At 45.0% G+C, this 18,231-nt stretch overlaps 1 protein-coding gene across 8 annotated transcripts in view; it reads right to left on the minus strand.

Annotated features, from left to right (window-relative positions):
- Positions 1-4,579: 4,579 nt before the first annotated feature.
- The window catches only part of PAIP1 (poly(A) binding protein interacting protein 1), a 41,540-nt gene continuing 27,888 nt past the window's right edge, over positions 4,580-18,231 (minus strand). For all 8 annotated transcript variants that reach the window (XM_053296410.1, XM_053296412.1, XM_053296407.1 and 5 more), the window contains 2 exons: positions 8,442-8,535; positions 4,580-6,078 (listed from right to left, as the gene is read on the minus strand). In XM_053296410.1, the coding sequence (XP_053152385.1) occupies positions 5,970-6,078; positions 8,442-8,535 (203 nt within the window). In that variant the 3' untranslated portion in view covers positions 4,580-5,969. The remainder of the gene's footprint in view (positions 6,079-8,441; positions 8,536-18,231) is intronic.

The following is an 18,231-nucleotide window of genomic DNA, read 5'->3' on the forward strand; positions in this document are numbered from 1 at the left end:
GTTCTCTGGTTAAGGATGGAGCAGTTCAGTGATTGCTGTGGCTATGTCAGTAGTGGTAGGGAATAAAGGGCATTGGCAAGCCATCATGTGTTACAGGGGAAGGGAGTCCAGTAATGCAATTACTGTTTCCCCTTCTGGCTGCCCTGTCAGTTCCCAGGCCTCGGGGAGTAGTTCCGACTCCCCACTGAACCTGACCATGCTCCTCTGTAACCCCAGGTCAGTACAAAAAAGATTGAAATCATCCATGATTTGATCGTCGATGAAGGAGCTGACCTGGTTGGGGGAGGCTAGTGGTCCTGCTTGGGCCCAACATCTTCCCCCAGGGTACTCTGTTGCTAAGCAAGTTAGGAGGGGTGGGGTGTGTGTGTGTGTGAAGTGGCTCTGGTCCATAAGAACATCATCTCCTTTACCAGGATCCTTGCGAGAGAATGGACTTATATTGAGTGTGTGTACCACCTTAAGTGGTGCAGCAGGGAAATGCTTGACTAACAAGCAGAAAGTTGCTGGTTCGAATGCCCGCTGAAACACCTATATCGGGCAGCAGTGATATAGGAAGATGCTGAAAGGCATCATCTCATACTGCACAGGAGGAGGCAATGGTAAACCCCTCCTGTATTCTACCAAAAGACAACCACAGGGCTCTGTGGGTGCCAGGAGTCGAAATCGACTTGACAGAACCCTTTACCTTTACCTTCAGTTGGGGACTCGGGATTGATTGGGGATTCTGTTGGTGTACCGTCCACCCTGCTGCTTAACAGACTCCCTGACTGAGCTGATCACTGAGTTGGACACGATCACTCCTAAGCTTACTCTCTGAACCTGTGGAGGAATAGCTGTCTATCCCACCACTTGCCACCACATGCAGAGGATCCACCCTTTTACTAACACTAGACACAGATCTTCCTGACAATTTACCCGTTTCACCGCTGCCACCAAGTAGACTTTTGTGCTTTAGGCAGACTCTACCACAATAGCCTTTCAAACTTCTGCTGCAAAAACAAACCTTGGTAGAGTGGTAAGGCCTATAGGTGTGTGGGTGGGGGGAGTAAACAGTGCAGTTTTTTCTTTGAAAGATAAACAAGTAATGTTACTTTGCAAATAGTTCAATGGTAAGTTTATTTATCTCTCTCATAAATTTCTCTACCTCCCACTACTGAAGTCTCTAGGTGGTTAAATCAAATTTTGCTTCACAAGTTTAGTACTAAAAAAAACCCCATTAACCAAAAGAGCATAAGGAATAGACAAAATGTGGTAAACAAAAATGCATCCACTAACCTGACTCTTACTGAGCCCTAACTTAGAGCCCTTGATGAACACATTTAGCAGCTCTGCCAAGACACAGCATGGAGCCCATTTGAAGGCCTATGCTGTGGCAATACATGCAGCAAGGAAGCAATTTTATTCTGCACATGTTGTGTCTGCAAGTTCTCATCCAGCAGAGCTGTTCCAGATTGTTAGTTCAAGCCCCTTTTCTTTCAAATCTGTTTCTGGAAACAATGTCTCACTGCGATACATTGAATTAGTTATTTGCAGATAAAATATCTTGCATTTGGGCTGACTTGGACTCCAATATTTTTGCAGGGCCAGTTAGGTGGTGTTTGGTAATTCCTCTTGCAAGATCAGATTGGATCAGTTTCAATTTGTGACTCCTGAGGATGTGGACAAGCTGTTTGGAGCAGTACAGCCTACCACCTATTCTTTGGATCTTTGCCCAATATGGCTGATTTTATCTTGCAGGGAGGTTGTTGGAACTGGCATAGTTGATATCATTAATACCTGAGGGAGGGCAGGATGCCACCTTGTTTGAAGGAGGCAGTGGTTCAACCACTTCTTAAGAAGCCCACTCTGGATCCCCTGGTGACGGATAATTATAAGCCATACTCCAGCCTCTCATGGTTGGGTAAGATGATTGAGAGGGTGGTGGCTGACCAGCTCCAAGCGATCTTGGAGAAAACTAATTAGACCAATTTCAAACTGGCTTTAGGGCAGGCTATGGGGTTGAGACGGGCTTGGTCGGCCTTAACTCCTGCTAACTTAACCCCTGCTAACTGAGCAAAGAGGCACCTTTTCAAAGTGGTGATTCTATTTAGCAGGGGGAAAGTAACTGGCCCTGTGCAGCTCCAGCACAATACCTTCAGTGACTATTGCTGATGTCTACTTATGTTTCTTTTAGATTGTGAGCCCTTTGGGGACAGGGAACCATCTTATTTATTTGTTATTTCTCTATGTAAACCACCCTAAGCCATTTTTGGAAGGGCGGAATAGAAATTGAATGAATGAATGAATAAATAAATGACAGAGGGAGTGTGACTGCTGGTTCTTTTGGGCCTCTCAGTGGTTTTCAATACCACTTACCATGGTATACTTCTGGATCGCCTGAGGAATTTGGAGATTGGAGGCACTGTTTTACAGTGGTTCAGCTCCTATGTCTTGGGTACATTTCAGGTGATGGATTGCCTTAAAACCCATCTTTTTAGCCTGGCTTTTAATGTCAAGTTAATTTTAATGAGTTTTAATTTAGTTTTAATTTTTTAAAACTGTTTTATGATGTTTTTGATGAATGTAAACTGCCCTGATCTACTTTAGGAAGCGTCATCTCTCTCTCTCTATATATATATTTCTCCTGGGCGTGCCTTCAAATGTACGTCCCAGCACCCAGCCTGATTAGCTGGGTGGCGGAGGCACCTGATTGGCTGGCGCACCTAGGAGAATTAGCTGGCGGCGGGCCTGGCCTGGTGATGGCGGCCGCAGGCCCGGCTGCGGAGGCGAGGCAGTGGGCCTGGGTGAAGCGGTGGTGGGCCCGGGTGAGGCGGCACTTGGCCCGGCAGCCTGGACCTGTGCCCACCCGGAGACTGGGGCAGGTGGGGGTAGGGGGAAAGGTAGCTGGCCCCAAAGAGGCCGGCCGCAGAGGCTGACAAGCGGCGGCAGCGGGACCGGCGGGCCGTGGAGGTGCTCACTTGGTGCAGCGGGTGCAGCCGCAAAGGCGGCACTCAGCCAGGCAGCGGCGGGACCAGCTACCAAGGCCAGGCACCCGTGGGAGGCTGGGGTGGGAGGGAACTAGATGGCGGGACTTCCCTGTTTGCCGCCCAGGAAGAGGAGCGGTGGCGGCAGGGCCCTTTTTGGCCGCCCGCCACCCAGTAAGTAGAGTAAAATAAAATGCAGGGGGAGGAGGGAAGGGGGAGGGGCAAGAGGGAGTGGGGCAAGGGGAAGGGCAAGAGAGAATGGGGCAGGATGGAGAGCGAGAGTGGGGAAGGGCAGGAGAGAGGAGCAGGGGGGAGGGGAAGAGGGGCAAGAGTGTGGGGCAGGGGGGAGGGGGAAACAGCTAGCCCCAAAGAGCGCACAGATGCTCTGTGCAGGTTGGCTAGTATAATTGAAATATATAAATGAATGAATGAATGAATAGGTCATCATAATGGTATTTCCAGAGCAGCTTTGAAATTCTTTTCCATTGTAATTAACAACCATTTGAGACCCATCCACCATGATTTTGTCTTTTTTACAAATTTCTCTGGCATGAGCTTCACAAAATCGTGTACCAATTCATTCAGTAACTTAATGATACATTGCATTAAACCGTAGTTCCTTGTGCATGTTCTGAAGTGATTGGCAATACTTATGTTTGCAGCATCCCATATTCCAGTGATTTGAATGTATTTCTCTGTTCCCTACCCCATATTTCTAAAACTCCTCTCAAGAACAATAGCAGATAATAGAGATCCTTTCTCCTTTGTACATTTTCCCATTCAAAATCCTTGCTCTTTTTAACTGCTTCTTGCGCTGCAAGAGAAAACCACTGTGCTATGTGCAGATACAGGTATTGTCACATGTATAATTCTACAGTGCAAAATGCAAGTAATTAAGAGTTTGGAATTCTGTTGATAGGTTGTAAACAGGCTCCATTTAATGGGAAACCAATAGATTTTTTCTAACAATCAGTTAGTATGCATGTTAGTTTCATATCCTGAATAGAGTTCAGGATATGAAACTTTGATTCAAATCAATGATTTGATAGGTTTTGGGGGAAGGGGTGTGACTTAAACCCACCCACCCTGCTTGCTAGTCTCATCTTCATGAAATTGCTTAATTTTAATTTTATCCAGGTTTCTTAGGGGTGTGCTCAACTGCAAGCACGCAAAGCTGACAGCACAGAAGGCCAATATTCAGAGTCTACAAAATAAGCAAAGGGGATTTGACGATGGTGGAAGAAAGAGGTGATCGTCAGTTGTAGAATCTGGAGGGCCATTTAGATACCATCTGTTAGTTTACATGATAGTCCAAAATATTAAGAGGAGATTTGCCGTATTCCTTTTATGGAATTTAATTTCAAATGGGATTACAGAATATTTTATTTATTTAAAATATTTCTATACTACCCAAAACTTGCATCTCTGGGCGGTTTACAATTAAAACATTTAATGAAGTATGATACCAGCTTTAAAAAGTGATAAACATGCTGATAAGTGTTTACTTGCCAGAGGTAGCAAATGCTGTTGTTCAGCACAGAAGAAAAGGCAAGGAAGATCTAGTAAGATGCCCATGTTATGAAGATAAAGCCAGACAAAAGGAAGACAAAAAAATATACCCAACAAAACAAAGCAGTTTATTTTCCAAAACCTGGAGTTAACTAAAACTAAACAAATGATCAGCCAAAAAATGTAAGTGGATACTAATTGCATTAACAGACACAAATTGTACCAAGTTATAACAGTGCAATATTAAACAGCACTATTTACATGCATATTTACAACCTGTGTTGTCTTTACATAAGTTATTTTATCTACTTCTTGGGGAATTCAATACATACATTTGGTGTTAGGAAAAGCTCTAAACTATTTAATATAAAATGAGAAAAAAATTATAAGTCTCCTGGGCAAAATTTACAGAGACAAAATAGATGATTAAAGGGAACAGACAATACCCACTGGAAATATGTAGAATTGGTTAAATTTTTTTGCAATATAAGAACAGCTTCACTCTAGGTACAATATACAATCGCTTGTATAAATTACCAACTGAAGGACAAAAACAGCTAATTCTTAGTATTGCATTTCAAAGCTACATATACTATTGTGTAACTAGTGGAACTAAAAGTAGTTTATTTCTTTGAAGAATACAAAAGAGAGAGAAAGGAGTGGCTCAGCAAAGGAAGCATATTCCCTGTCCTCCAAACTATGGCCGCCGTGGGCTTGCATTCTCCCCGACTCTCCAGTAAAGTGAGTTTGCAACTATGGATTTGGAAGAAATCCTCTTTAGTGCTAACCATAGCTCCTCAATTTGGACATCATGGCAAACTGGCTATGAAATCAAGAAACAAGTGTGTGATTCGGGAGGCGAGCACATGGGTCCATCGCATATTTCCAATCACTAAACTGACAAGTGAATTGAATCAGTTTGTTCAAGCTGAAGAGAACCTCCATGAAATCTAAAATGTCCAACAGTTTTATCTAGCTATTTGAAAAACAGTTCTTGTTTGTAGTTTTTAAAAAAATTTCTTGGGCAGGGCAGGGCAGAGTGCACATGATTGTGATACATTAAAAGGATCAACTGCCTGTTTTGTTAACCTAAAAATATGGAACAGCAGCTATGTCCTATACAAAAAGAGGCAAAATACAAGTCAAAATGTATTATATGATTCAAGGGACTTTTACTTTCAAAAGCAATGTAGCTTTTTAATTTGTCAACTCTCAAATTTGTAGACTAATGTTGACATGTTTCAAATAAAGCCCGTTCCAGTCAAAACTGTACATAAAATAAACTATGATATATACACATTGTTTAAGTTACAGGGTTTAAGTTTACAATTTTTTGGCAGATTGTTTAACAAAATGGAAATTGCATAACTTGCATACTTGGAGAAACTTCATTTCCTTTGTTTGGTATGGACAGTAAAGATTTTCCATTCCTTCTACTTGCTATTCATACCTATGGTTTTTTTGTTTTCGTTTTAAATAATATTATTGTGCAGCACCTCACTGTTTCCTCTTGCGTTCTGATTCTAAGCAAAATTTTTCATAAGCTTCTTCAATTTCTGGATCCATTTCATCATCATCATCATCATCATCATCATCATCCAAATACCTACGAAAATAATTCAGTTGTCAGACGCATATTATTTCCCTCTTGCAGATATCAGGACATCAATCTTGGATAGAGCAAGACAATAAAAACCAGGACAGACATCTCAATCCTATACATATACGTGTGGGTTATGTTCTGCCTATAGACGCAAATACGGAAACCCTGAGACAATGGGAATTGGACGTTTAGGTTCCTTAAGCTTACAAAAGGTTAAAAAAAAAGCAGAAATAAAGGGAATAATGCATAGCACCTTGCTCTCCAGACCTCCAGCAGACCCCAAACCCACAAAGCCTCCGACTATTTTTTCAAAAATTGAGAATTTTAAAAAGCCTCAAAATGGCCCCGTGGATAAAGGAACTGGGTCCCTATGACCCAGCCATGGATATGCAAAGCTGTGGGTGTGGGGACTGCGAATAAGGACCACCTGCATGTCATTTTCAGGGAGAAAGTCTTCCATTTAATCTGAACTATTTTTCTTTTTTTTAAAAACCCTCTCATTTTAATATATCACCACAAAGATGATTCACTAGCTGCTAACTCTGGTGTGACACTAAATTAAAGCATTAAGGTGAAACTGGAAATGGAGAGGCATATTAAATATAACAACATTTAAAAGTTAAGAACCAGAATCTATTATGATTGTTTGTTTGAAATAAAGTCATACTTCTTAATGACCTACAGATACCCAATTTTGCATACACAATCCTGCCAATAAAATTAACTGAATGCACTACTACTTACACCAGAATATGCTTGGGGAAAGGTTTCAACAATTGTTTTTGTTTAGAAGAAATTCTGAATAACTAGTGGGCCCGGACGCAGAGCATCTGCGCCTCTAGTTGGGCCCAGCCATCCTCCCCATGCTGGCATGCCCGGCTTTCTGGCTGGCCAACCGGCCGTTCCCCACCCCACCCCACCCGGCCAGGCCATCCCGCTGCCACTGGCCAGGCTAGGCTGGCCCACTGCCACTTCCTCCATGCGGCTGGACGAGGGTGCGCTGCTGCTGCCGCCTCACCCCAGTGGGCAGGCCAGGGCCAGGCCACCCCCCCGTGTTAGTACTTGATTGCTCCCCTCACACCTCAGAGATCTCCCCACCCTCACCTGAGCTGCACTCCTGCTCCTCCTCCATCTCGTTGCTTCCATCCCCCTCACCCTTCTTGGTTGTGGCTGCAGCATTGCTGCCGCCTATTGGCCAAGCTGCAGCCCCCTATCCCCAGAGATCTCCCCACCCTCACCCAAGCCCCACTCCTGCTCCTCCCGCCAGGAGCAGCAGCAATGGTTGACTGGGCCGTTCCTCACTGCTGCCAACACCATGGCTGCTCGTTCCCCTCAGGCCACTGACAGGCCTGAGTTAACAGATTTTGTTCATCTTGTTTCCTCATCTAATTCACACAACAGCAGCCTCCTTCACCTGAAGGGGCTCTTTCCTCCCTCACAACCCATCTTTTTGCAGACCCCTGCCTGCTATCCTTTTATATATAGAGAGAGATTCCTCTCCTCTACGATCAAGAATATCTTCCGACCAGTAACAGTTGCATTACAACTGACTTTAACTATCACAGGCTCCTCCTCCTTATCTGCATATGGAATCCCCACTGCCCAATCAGGTGCTTCTGCTTGCAAACTCTGTCAGTCAATCACCTCCACCCCCTCTGTCAGCCAATCGCCTCCTTTCTGCCACGTCCCCAAGCATGGCCCGTCTTAGAGAATTAATAATATAGATTTAACTGTTATTGTTGAACAGCTTTTTAACATTCAACCATCATATCAATAATTCCAAAATGACACCATGCCCCAGAAAAGCAAGTTTTTCTCAGATTCAAATTTACCACATATGGTCATTATTCAATAAAATGAATAATGTTCAAAGTTGATATCCTACAAATTACAAACTATTCTTTTATTTCCCTTTTGTAAGCACATTAAATCTCTCTCTCTCTCTCTCTAAACGTATAAAAATTGCTTGAACTTTCCTGTAAGTGTAATCTATTCAAAATGATTTTGCCCAGTCAACACCACGCTTCACCTACTAGTATTTAATATGACAAATATCTATATAATACTTTGCAACAAAAGTTTCCAAAGTGGTTTACATAGATATAATAAATAAAATGGCTCCCTGTCCCCAAAAGGCTCACAATCTAAAAAAACCAACCAATATAAAATGGACACCAGCAGCAGCCACTGGAGGAATGCTATGCTGGGGATGGATTTTGTCCATAACGCTAACAAAAAACAAGTCGTAACAAAAGCACTCTTTAAAAGTGGGGCCCTAGATTCACCTCTGCATGAGGTATCTCTAAATTAGTTAAGATAAAGCGATAAGTCTGCACAAATAAATTTGACTGAAACAAGGAACTTACGGATCTTCAGCTCCTGATAAGTCTGTTCCATTTTCTTCATGGTCTTGGAACAAATCTTGTCTTTCAAGGAGTTCTTGATACTTCTCTTGATAGTCTAAAATACAAGGTTGGTTTTTTTGTTTTTTGTTTTAATTAAAATAATTAAACTGTACTTCAGGTGTAGCCACCTAATGGAGCAGTGGGGAAGCAACTTGCTTAGCGAGTAAGAGGTTACTGGTTCGAATCCCCACTAGTATGTTTCCCAGACTATGGGAAACAGCTATATCGGGCAGCAGCAATAGAGGAATATGCTGAATGGCAACACCTCAGACTGCGCGGGAGATGGCAATGGTAAGGTAAAAGCAAACCCTTCCTGTATTCTACCAAAGAAAATTACATGGCTCTGTGGTCACCAGGAGTCAACACTGACTCGACAGCACAATTTTACTTTTACTTTACTTCAGTTGTAGCCATAACTGTACCATAAACAAAACATACATAAATCCTGGGATTCATTTAATAACTTGAGATGTGCAAGCATGATCAGTGCAAGTAGAGGCCTGCAAATATCAGCATGGCTTACTTACTCCATGAGCCAGGCCCACAACATTTGGTCATTAGAACCATCTCAAGGGATGAATGCTCACAGTAATTTTCTGACAACGTCTGCTCGCTATTGGTGGAAAATTGGTGATAGTATTGTTGCACTTACAGTTTTCTGTGCATTATCACCATTTATCTCCAGCCACAAATGATACGAGTTAAACTGCAGTTATTTTTACCCACAAAGGAAAGGGAGTAGAGTAAGGTTAGGGTAACAATGGTTGTACTGTCTCCATGGAGTAAACTTTAAAGGACATCCCAGCTAATTTCAATTTCCATTCCTCTGACAACTTTACTATAAATTTTTTAATGTTTTAAACACTTTTAAAGGCTTTTAAAAGACCATTGCAAATTTGGCCACTGCAGGCCCAATGGCCAGGACAATAAAAGCATAGTAACACAGCGAAAGCTGAAAATATTCCAATGCTATCACCTATTTTCCATCTCTAGGGTTGTAGACCCTGTCAAAAATCAAAATGAGCATTTGTCCCCTGCAGACGGTACTGACCACTTTAGCTGGCTCATGTACTAACTAGACAAGCCTCTGCTTGCTACTAATTGCCTCCCTCCTGGCAAGAACAGCATTATGTTGTGTGTATTGCAGTATGAAGGCAGCAAGAAACAAAATAAATCAGCATCGACTGGTAAGGAAAGACCTACTGAAGAACCTGTATGTCGCCCTCTCTAAACTGCATCACAAATTAAAAGGAAAAGGAGCATTGGTTACTCGCCATAAAGGCGGCTTCTTGCTGCTGGATTTGAGGACATCTCATGTGGGTTATCCTTCCCATATGGTCCAGAAGGCAGGACTATAATTAGAAATAGCTTAAATAGTCTGGGAAGCAGAACCCACCCAGTTCGTAACGGCCAAGTCCAAGAAACAGAACACATTCCAAGAAGAAAAAAGGAAAAAACATACACCAGTGGCCAAAGACGCCCAGATGGGTGGGTCGAGATGTCCTCCAATTTAGCAGCAAGAAGCAGCCTTCGTGTTGAGTAACCAATGCTCCTTTCTCTGCTGCTGGATGAGGACATGCCACAGCTAAGAACTGCAGGTGAGAGCATCAGCATCTACTGGCAAGGAAGGACCTGCTGAAGAACCTGTCTGCAAAGGCTGCTGCAATTGCAAAGAGCAATGAGAGTCAACTTTGTAGAGTTGTGTAAATGTTGACAGAGCTGTCCAGCCCAGTGTTTCTCAAACTTTTTGGAGTCAAGGACCGCTAAATTCTTCGTGCAGCGTTTCAAGGACCGCTACATTCTTCATGCACAGTTTCCCGACCAGGAGTTAGTAAAGGGGTTTCAAGTCTGTCTGTCTGTCTGTCTGTCTGTCTGTCTATCTATCTATCAGACTTCTATACTGCCCAAAACTTGCATCTCTGGGCAGTTTAGAATGAAAATAATATAAGCATTAAAATAATAAAATTTGGAATCTTTTGCAAACATTGAATATTAGGGGTTCTTAACCTTGGGTCCCTCAGTTAAACTCCCATAACCCCCAACAACAATGGCATTTGGCCATTATGGCTGGGGATTATGGGAGTAGAAGTCCACCAACGTCTGGGTACCCAAGGTTGAGAACCCCTTAATCTAAAAGCCTGGGTGAACAAATTTGTCTCCAGTATGTCTGGAGTGGAGGTGCTTGTGATTACTCAATGGAGAGGGGATGTTGGGCCATTAGAAAAATTCAAAAGCTACATGGGGCCAATGAAAACAATATACAAGCAAGCCCCACTGATGCAAGAGGGAAACAGTGTTCCCTCTCAAGGCGCCTCGACCACAACAGGCAGCTGGGTTTCAATCAACCAACCTTTGGCTGCAAACAATGAGCATGCAAGAACCAGCAGCCCTTCAAGTGGCGCCCACTGCCATACTTTTTCCTCCATGCCCCCGCATCGCATACAGTTTGAAGCTGTAAAGATAGGGAATAAGATAGCTGTAGGAAGATCTCAGCAGCACGTGGAGGCAAGGCACAAGAAGGGTCCCATGCCTCCGTGATACTCTTCCTCTTCCGTGCCATGTGCAAAATTGAGGAAGTGAGTGCCTTGATTTCAGTTGGGGGTGGGTTGACTCCCAGTCAGGGACCGGCACTCAACCCTTCGGGGACCGGCAGCGGTCCAGGGACCGGTGGTTGAGAAACACTGGTCCAGCCGATGGCCTTAGAGATTTCCTCCAGTGGAGCGTTAGCAGAGAAGGCAGCCGATATCGCCACTGACCTTGTAGAGTGCACAGTGATATTAAGGGGCAGTCACAGGTTCTGTACATTATAGGCCAGGGTGATACACGCCTTGATCCATCTAGTGATGGCATAAGGAGAAACTTTCTGACCCACAGTCGAAGGAAGAAAGGAAACGAATAAGGCATCTGTGGATCAAAGGAAGCTGTGCGGGAGAGGTATATCTTCAGACAGTGCTGGATATCAAGCTCATGCTACTTTTTTTTCCATTCCCCAAATGGGTGAACTGGCCTGAGACAGAATGAGAGGAGGACTAAGTCTTGAGAACAGTGAAATACTGAGGACACTTTAGGCAGAAAAGAAGGATCTAGTATCATGCCGACGGAGTACAGGTGAAACTCGGAAAATTAGAATATCGTGCAAAAGTCCATTAATTTCAGTAATGCAAATTAAAAGGTGAAACTGATATATGAGACAGACGCATTACATGCAAAGCAAGATAAGTCAAGCCTTAATTTGTTATAATTGTGATGATCATGGCGTACAGCTCATGAAAACCCCAAATCCACAATCTCAGAAAATTAGAATATTACATGGAACCAAGAAGACAAGGACTGAAGAATAGAACAATATTGGACCTCTGAAAAGTATACAATGTACTGTGCTTGATTGGCCAGCAAACTCGCCTGACCTGACCCCATAGAGAATCTATGGGGCATTGCCAAGAGAAGGATGAGAGACATGAGACCAAACAATGCAGAATTGCTGAAGGCCGCTAATGAAGCATCCTGGTCTTCCATAATACCTCATCAGTGCCACAGGCTGATAGCATCCATGCCACGCCGCATTGAGGCAGTAATTGCTGCAAAAGGGGCCCAAACCAAGTACTGAATACATATGCATGCTTATACTGCTGCTCTAGGCTCCTGATCATCTTCGTTGCTATCTTCTTCACCTTTTTCAGTTCTTCAATGTCCTTCTTTAGAAATGGTAAACAGAATTGTATGCAGTACTCCAAGTGTGGCAGCACCATAGTTTTGTATAAGGCCATTAGAATATTAGCATTTTTATTTTCAATCCCCTTCCTAATGATCACTAGCATGGAATTGGCCTTTACCACAGCTGCTGCGCATTGAGTTGGCACTTTCAACAAACTGTCCATCACAACCCCAAGAACCCTCTCCTGGTCAGTCATCGACAGCTCAGATCCCATCAGCATATACGTGAAGTTGGGGTTTTTTGTTCCAATGTGCATCACTTTACACTTACCAACACTGAACCACATTTGCCTTTTTGTCGCCTGCTCACACAGTTTGGAGAGATCCTTTTGGAGCTCCTCACAAACCGTTTTGGATTTCACTACTCTAAATAGTTTGGTGACATCTGCAAACCTGGCCACCTTGCTGCTTACCCCAACTTCTAGATAATTTATGAATAAATTAAAAAGCACCAGTATGAGTACAGATTCCCGGGGGACCCCACTTCTTACTTCCCTCCATTGTGAAAATTCTCCCTTTATACCTGCCCTCTGTTACCTGTCCTTCAACCAGTTACCAACCCACACATGTACTTTCCCCCTTATCCCATGACTGCTAAGTTTTTTCAAGAGTCTGATAAGGAACTTTGTCAAAAGCTCTTTGGAAGTCCAGGTATACTATGTCAACCGGATCACCTTTATCCACACACTTGTTGATATTCTCAAAGAGCTCCAAAAGGTTCATGAGGCAAGATTTACCTTTGAAGAAGCCATGCTGGTTTTCTCCTAGCAGGGCCTGTTCTTCTATATGCTTTACAATTTTATCCTTGAAGATGCTTTCCATCAGTTTGCCTGGAACAGAAGTTAAGCTAACTGGCCTGTAATTTCCCAATCACCCCTGGATCCCTTTTTGAAAATTGGTGTTACACTGGCTACTTTCCAGTCCTTCGGTACAGAGCCTAATTGTAGGGATACTTTCTATATTTTTGCAAGGAGATCAGCAATATCACATTTGAGTTCTTTTGAGGATTCTTGGATGGATTCCATCTGGCCCTGGTGATTTGCTAGTTTTTAATTTTTCCACACAGTTTAGATCATCATCTCTTGTCACTTCTATCTGACTCAGTTCTTTAGCCTCCATCCCCCAAAAGCCTGGTTCAGGAACAGGTATATGCTCAGTATCCTCTGCTGTGAAGACAGATGCAAAGAACTCATTTAGCTTCTCTACTACCTCCATATCCTCCCTTCCACTCCCTCATTGTCTGACGGCCCAACTGTCTCCCTGGCAGGTTTCCTGCTTCTGATGTATTTAAAGAAGTTTTTGTTATTCCCCTTGATGCTTTTAGCTAAATGTTCCTTCAACTCTCTTTTCGCCTCCCTTATTGTCACCTTGCATTTCTTTTGCAAGAGTATGTGTTCTTTTCTGTTCTCTTTATTCGGGCAGGTCTTCCAATTTCTGAAACAAGTCTTCTCCTTTATGGCTTCCTTGACTTTTACCTATTGGAATGGTCTTGGAATGATTGTTGTGTGATGCATATGGCTCTGAGCTCCAGCCAGTTGATACTGTGGGATTGCTCCTGAGGAGTCCATTTCGCCTTGGCTGAGTGTTGTAGACAGTGCACTCCCCAGCCAGTGAGACTGGCGTCCATCATCAGAATGACTCTGGAGTTGTCCAGAAAAGTCTTTTCTCGGGATAGCTGATTCTGCTAGGCCTACCAACAAAGAGAATGAATGACCTGAGGTGGAAGCTTGACTCTGGTGGGTTGCCGACATGCAATGTCATTCTGATTGGCAGGAGGAATCACGGCAATGTACGTAAGTGGAAGTAGACCCAAGGTCCTCCATAGGTCCAGGAGTTTGGCCAGTGTGAGGATTGGCACTGTGGGGGCTGGTGGATCAACTGGAGAATATCCCAAATGCACTCTGGAGGTAGGATGACTATTTCTCAAGAGGTGTCTAGTACCCCTAAATGATGAATAGGGTTAGAGTGAAGGAGGTGACTCTTGGCCTGGTTGACCAGGAATCTGTGTTCTGACAGAATCTTAAGAGTGTTGCTTACGTCTGTACATGCCATCACAAGGAACAGGGACTAGACCAGGAGATTGTCTAAGGAGGCAAAGATCCAGATCCCCATCAGCCGTAGGTGAGCTACCAGTGGAGCCAGAATCTTTGTGAAGATCCTGGATGCTGAGGAGAGTCTGAAGGGCAGTGCTTTGTACTAGCAGTGAAGGCCTGCATATTTGAAGCAGAGGAAGGAGCAGCTCACTGGATGGACAGGAATATGAAGGTATGCCTCTGCCAGGTCTACAGAAGCCATGAGGTCAGAATCGTGTAGGGATTCCACAATGGATTTTAGGGTCTCCATTCTGAAATTTATACAGTGGATGAATTTGCTCAAAAATTTAAAGCCCAGTATGGCCCTGAGAGCGCTGTCTTTTTTTTGGGCACAGTGAATCACCGTCATTTTTGGGCACAGAGAACAAACTAAGAGTAAATTCCCCTGCCCCTCTGATGAAGTGGTACACTTTCTACTGCACTGAGGGATACTGGGCGTTGAATTGCTCACTGTAGACTGGTGTGTTTAGTAGAAGAGCAGGTCCGAAGTGATTGAAGGAAGCAGTCCCGGGTGGGGGGCAGGGCGGTTAACTCTAACTTGTATCCGTGCAAGATGATGTTGAGAACCCATTGGTCTGATATGTCTGTTGTCTGTTGGCACCGGCACACTGTCTGTTCTGAATGAGATATTGAGGTCTGGAATCCCTATTCTGAGGGCAAAAATGAGAACGAAAGGGCTGGAAAGGCCTTTGCGGCTGCCGTCTATCATCCTTACAATGAACTGAAGAGAGTGCCTTCCTCTTCTCTTTGGTTTCTACTAGAACTTCTTTAAGATCATTATTGCCAAAGAGTTTTGTTGCAGTATAGGGAACCACAACTTGATTTGTGCAGGAGGCAGAGTCCACCTGCCAGTATTTGAGCCATAAGTTTCTCCTTGCTATCACCATAGAGCGTGAGGCAAAATAGATGGAGTCCAAGGTAACATCTGCTATGAATGCTCGAGCTTCTTGGACCTTGAGGAGTGTTTGTTTTTGGCAGCCAAGGTCTGTGGGGGGAGTTTTGAGTAGCTCATCCACCCAGAGGAGGGAAGCCTGTGCAATAACAGAGGCAGAAGTAGAGGTGCAGATAGTGAGGCTGCCTTATGTCCTTTCTTTAGAGACAACTCAAATTGGTTTTTCATTGGAGTTTCTGAGTGCGGTGCCCCCATCCTGAGGGAGAATGGCATCTGAAAACAGGGCTGCTATGGGGGCATCAGTGTGGGGAACCTGAAACCTATCAGTTGCCTTTTCTGTAAGGCTATAAAAACTTATTAACTAGAGGAAAAACAGGTTGCTTACCTGTAACTTATGATCTGGATGTGATCTGTTGTATTCATAAGAACTGGGTTTCTGCGCCTGCGCAGGGACCTCCCGGGCTGACTAGCTAGCTCCTCTTCGCGCCCCGCCCGTCTGCACGTGCCTTGCAGCTTCCGTTGGAATCGACGGTTGGGGCGCCTCTCCTTCAGATTTCTCGCAGACCGCCATATAAGTGACGATCCGTACACCAGCATCCACTAGTCCAGGCATTCTGCAGCGGGGCCGGCTGGGAGGGACTTATGAATACAACGGATCACATCCAGATCATAAGTTACAGGTAAGCAACCTGTTTATCTGGATTGTGATCCATTGTATCCATAAGAACTGGGTGTTTAGCAAGCTACCCCATAAGGAGGCGGATGCAGATGACCCCCAGCTATGCCAACACACGTTTCAACACCGATCTTCCAAAATTCGCCTCCCTAGCCATCCACAGATCCAGAGCATAATGCTTTACGAATGGTAGATGCGATGACCATGTCGCCGCCAGGCAGACATCTGCCATTTTAATGCCTGACAGATGTGCCGCAGACGTTGCGTAGGCCCTAGTAGAGTGAGCCCGAACCGTCTTTGGCGGTGTTATCTTCTGGCTTTTATAGGCGAGGAAAATCAGTTCCACTAGCCAGTGAGCAAGTCTCTGGCGAGAGATTGGACGGCCCTTGCTACGCCCCCGGAAGGAGAGAAAAAGTTTTTTACTCTTCCTAAAGTCATGAGTTCTCTCCAAATAGTATAGGAGTGATCTACGTACGTCCAACGTGTGGAGGGCCTTCTCTAAGTCCGTCTCCGGACTACTGAAAAAAGTTGGTAGCACTATGTCTTGATTTAAGTGGAAATCTGTTACCACCTTCGGCAGGAATCTCGGATCGAGACGCATCACAACCTTGTGTGGATAGAATTGAGTGTAGGGTCTATCCATCCGCAGGGCCGTCATCTCGCTCACTCTCTTAGCCGATGTAATGGCTACCAAGAATGCCACCTTCAAGGTCAGAAACTTCAGTGGAACAGTCGCCAGTGGCTCAAAAGGTGCCTCCGTTAGGGCAGAGAGTACTAAAGACAGACTCCATTGCTCCATTGGGCTGCGCACAGGCGGGTAAAGGTTATTAACACCCTTCAGGAAACGTTTACATTCCGGGTGGGAGAAAACCGTGGACCCATCCCATCCCCTGTGCTTTGACGAGATTGCAGCCAAATGCAGCTTAATGGAGACATTCGCCAATCCACTCAGTTTGAGCGATGCCAGGTAACATAGCACATCCCGAGGGGTCGCACGCAATGGCGTGACACTCTTCCCCCTCATATAACTCTTGAAGCGGTTCCACTTGCAGGCATAACTGTGTCTTGTCGACGCACGCCTACTGTTTAGTAAGATGTTGTTTAATAGTTGATTCTCCAAGCGGTCAGCTTGAGAGAGTGCACATCGGGGTGTAACACCTTTCCGTGTTCTCTTTGTAACAGGTTTGGAGCCTTGGGGAACTTGTGGAACACTGAATGAGACATTCCCAGAAGTGAGGCAAACCACGGCTGGCGCGGCCACCATGGAGCCAGAAGTATGCATTTCGTTTGGTCCCGCAATATCTGCGCAACCACACGGCCCATTAACGGCAGCGGGGGGAAAAGATATAACAGTCCCGTCTTCCAGGCCCGTTGAAAAGCATCCCCCAGGGATCCTTGGCCTATGCCCGCACGCGAACAATAATTGACACACTTTTTGTTGGCAACCATGGCAAATAAGTCTATCAATGGGACCCCCCAGATCTCGAACACCCTGTCGAGATACATCGGGTTGATTTCCCACTCGTGTCTTTGGTTGAAACTGATGTCCCTGCTGAGCCTGTCGGCCAAGCAGTTGTCTACACCCTTTATGTGTATTGCCACCGGGTGAATTGAATGTTGAATGCACCAGTCCCATATTTTTCTCGCAAGTAGGCAAAGAGACAGTGACACTGTCCCCCCTTGATGGTTGAGGTAGGCAATCGCCGTCGTGTTGTCTAACTCCAGCTGTACTGCTCGTCCCCTTATCATAGGTTCGAATGCCCTTAGGCCCTGGAACACAGCCAATAGCTCCAAGTAATTTATATGCTGAAGTCTCTGCAACTGGGTCCATGTCCCCTGCACGCATACGCTGGCGCAATGCGCACCCCAGCCCGCCATCGAGGCATCTGTCGTTATCCGGGAGGTGGGCTCCTTGGACACAAACTCGACTCCTTTGCCCAAATTGCCCATGTCTAGCCACCACCCCAGGCTGGCGAGGACATGTTGTGGTAATGTCAAGTGCATATTCTGGCCATCCACATTGGGTCGGAAGTTGTGGAGAAACCAATGCTGCAATGTGCGCATGCGGAGGCGCGTGTGTGACACCGTTGCGGTGCATGATGCCATCAAACCCAACATCCGCTGGATTTGAACCGCTGGCTGCCGTGGAGTCCTCTGAAAGTGACGTATGAGTTCGTGCATTTGGGTAATTCTTTCCGCAGATAAGAACGCCCTGGCCTATTCCAAGTCCAGCACCGCTCCGATGAAGTTCACTCGAGTCATGGGTTCGAGTCTCGACTTCTTCCAATTCACATTGATGCCGAGGCACTCCAATAAGGCTAGCAGCATCTGCACTTGGCGGGTAAGTAAACTCCTGTCGTGGCTCACCACGAGCCA

This window comes from Hemicordylus capensis, chromosome 2 (assembly GCF_027244095.1).
Source record: "Hemicordylus capensis ecotype Gifberg chromosome 2, rHemCap1.1.pri, whole genome shotgun sequence".
NCBI lineage: Eukaryota > Metazoa > Chordata > Lepidosauria > Squamata > Cordylidae > Hemicordylus > Hemicordylus capensis.